Source organism: Capsicum annuum, chromosome 8 (genome assembly GCF_002878395.1).
Source record: "Capsicum annuum cultivar UCD-10X-F1 chromosome 8, UCD10Xv1.1, whole genome shotgun sequence".
Taxonomy (NCBI): domain Eukaryota; kingdom Viridiplantae; phylum Streptophyta; class Magnoliopsida; order Solanales; family Solanaceae; genus Capsicum; species Capsicum annuum.
Window position 1 is genome coordinate 147,740,791 of NC_061118.1, and position 3,280 is coordinate 147,744,070.

Genomic DNA, 3,280 nt, shown 5'->3' on the forward strand with positions numbered 1-3,280 from the left:
AGAAAAATGTATTCCTTTTCTTCCTAAAAAAATTGAAAATACATCATTCCTTTTAAGACTTCACCTTCTAGACGTCGAATACCATACTCTGATATATTCTTTTTTCACTATATTCATAAAGTTCAAACTATAGGTAGGAGCATATTTTGGTTCTTTTAATCTGGTGGCTCTTCTACCAATTCGAATCTTTAGTTACAACCACCACTTATGACTACTTACTTACTACTACTATTTACATGTATAAATTAGGATATAGTACTCAGTTTTCTACTCTTTTTAAATCTGTAACTAAGACCAGACTATCATTAAGTAAATGATAAAGGTCTGCTTAAAAAAATTAATCAAGTCTTTTCACTATTTAACATATTTTATTCTCTGTCATTCCGAAAGGGTATCAAATCCCAAACGACATAATTTACCACAAAGGTTGAGAGTTATCCTAAATAAGAGAAGATTTGTAATCACACAAATAACGATTGGCAAACAAGAGAGCCGCAAAGCTTTTAACCTTTTTTGTATTTATCTAATACAGTACTTATTATTTACAATTTTAAAGCTAATGCAAGCTGAACCACATATTTATGGAAAAATAAAATGACACCTACCAAACAAGAGACTTTATAATTTGAAAAATAAGAAAAAAGAGAAAAAATTGTCACCGTTCGATCATATCGGAGTCATGATCGAACGAATTAGGACTCTTACAACTTTTCAACCTCAACAATCCGTACAATTTCCTCACCTCCTTCGCACCCGGAACAGAGTCCTTCCAGTTTGCGCCACCTGTCTCCTCCGCATGCGACGGCGCCAGCGGCGGTAACGGTAACAGCGACGGCGACGATGCGCTGTCACTCAACCGTTTACCCTTCCCGGCACTCTTCCCCTCATTTCCGTTGGACTGTAACGCCGTGATGACGGACTTCAACGCCCTGCTTGGTGAGCTCCGATTAGCAATCATCAACTCCCCGATGGCCGCCGGACTCATCGTGGCGCCGCTGTGGAAAATCTCCTCCACTTGTGGAAACAGCTTGTGCTCCTTTAAACCTAGATAATTGTTTGCTAGAGACTTGAAAGAATTGAAATCACAAAAAGGGAAATGGATGTGTACATCGATTCTCCCTGGTCTTAGCATCGCTGGATCAACTTGCTCTTTACTATTCATAGTAAAAACCATTATCTTCTCATCACCGGAACAAGAATTCACAATACCATCCATGAAATTAAGCAACCCAGACAACGTTATCGTTGTTAAATTCTTGTTCACCAATCGGTCAAGATCTTCGATGACTATTAACGATCTACTTGTTGTTTGTAACAGGAGGAGTTTAAGATCTGTATCATTAGCAACTCTTGATAAATCAACATCGTAAACATCGTAGTTCAAGAAGTTCGCCATAGCTCCAATAAAGCTCGATTTTCCAGTACCCGATGGACCATATAGGAGATAATTACGCTTCCAAGCACGGCCCATTTTCTGATAGTAATTTTGGGATTTAACAAAGTTCTCAAGATCGGATTTCACCTTATTCTTGAGATCGGCATCCATGGCTATGGTTTCGAAAGTAGATGGATGCGTAAAAGGAACAGATCTCCACCGTCCATTTACAGGATTCTCCGACGACCCATTATTTATGAATAATTTCAGTTCTCTTCTTCGTTGCTCAATGTCATCGGAAACTGTATGAATATGCTGAAGATACGGCCGAAGAGTCCTCCGTTTATCCTTCTTCTTAATCCTCAGCAAGAAACTCCGATTACAAACTCCTCCGAATCTTTCAACTTTATTTATCCAAGAAACTCTGGCTCCAAGAAATTCATCTTGAATGACCTGATTATCATCCAATAATAGTATAATATCATTAGATTTCTTACCGGAGAACAAATTGGTGTAATTCGAATCTTCGACTGATGGCAACGAATTGACATAAAGAGAAACTCTCTTGTAAAACTGATTGTCTTGTCCATTTTCGTTCAGCTCGGCAACTTTAAGGTACTGATGAACATGAACTCTGTCGTCAATCCAATTCACCCATTTTCGCAACACGAAAATCAAAGCTGTTTTGTATAAGATAAATCTAACAAGAAATAAAAGCCAAGGAACCAAGAACAATAGGAAAAGTATATTTACAATCCACATGGTGGAGCAATAAATTTGGGATTTTTTCAGGGAAAATTTAGGGAAAAAATAAGCTCATTGTTTGGTGATATATGTGAGCATATAAATATCAGATGAAATATTGATATGAAGAAGTTTAATAAAGAAGAAAGTGAAGGGAAGGGAGGTTTATATAGTTTTAAAAAAATACTCTATTTGTTTGGTGTCAGATAGCAACTTTCCAGCCAAGACACTTATTAAAAGGTCTTGCTGGACAGTTGAGACTAATTTTGCCCCCCATTCCATCGATTAAATTTTTTTTCCTTATATTTTATTTTCATTTTCTCTTTTTCCAAAAAAAATTCGTTTGGTAAGGGATAAGATGAAAAATTGAATATTCTAGGACTAAATTTAGAATAAAATTTAATTTATACTGTTAATAATATGTAGTATAAATTTTATTTCAAATCGGAAATGTTTCACTTTATCAAATTTGATTTGAGATTATTTTATTCTATTTTCAGGTGGGATAAATTAATCTACAGATTATAATTCTAGAATTATAATCTGGAGAGAATTTATTATGTGTATTAAACTACCCATAATATTTGCATGGAACCTTATATAAGTGGTGTAGATATATTATCATAATTTAGCTCATTTGTGAGTCAGTGTTTAAATTTAATTTCTTATTTCTCTAACTCTTATGATGACTTGAAGTTAAAAGCGAAGGATGTTTATAATCTTAAAAGCCCCTCTAGTCTGGCATTTAAAATTGTACTACTAGTTTTAAGATTTATGTTTTGTTTCAAATGGATAGTTGTTTTATATGCATAGTGGCATACATGTATTGTATTTTAGAAAAAAAATATTGACCCAATTTTTTTTATTTTTTTTTTTTGAAGTAGTACTAGACGACATTCCTTGGAGAAAATTTATGTGCCACTGAAGTTTTATGGGATAGTATAACCCGCTCGATACGGGTGCAGTTGTGACCATTCTTCAATCGAGACAAACTAGTTATGTCAACTATCAATTAAATTTTCAATTTTTCTTCTATTACACCACTGTTTTTGTATGTTTGTAACGAATTAAGTAAAAATTATGAGATAATAGATCAAATTTAAAATTTAAATATTTTTTTTAAAATTTTGATCAACATCAATCAATAGAATAATTATGTAT

General features: G+C 33.9%; 1 protein-coding gene across 1 annotated transcript; it reads right to left on the bottom strand.

Moving 5' to 3' along the window:
- Positions 1–476: 476 nt before the first annotated feature.
- LOC107839338 (AAA-ATPase At2g46620) lies at positions 477–2,377 on the bottom strand. Its single transcript, XM_016682773.2, has one exon. The coding sequence runs from the start codon at positions 2,135–2,137 to the stop codon at positions 656–658; it is 1,482 nt and encodes a 493-aa protein (XP_016538259.2). The 5' UTR covers positions 2,138–2,377; the 3' UTR covers positions 477–655.
- Between the last annotated feature and the right edge of the window lie 903 nt (positions 2,378–3,280).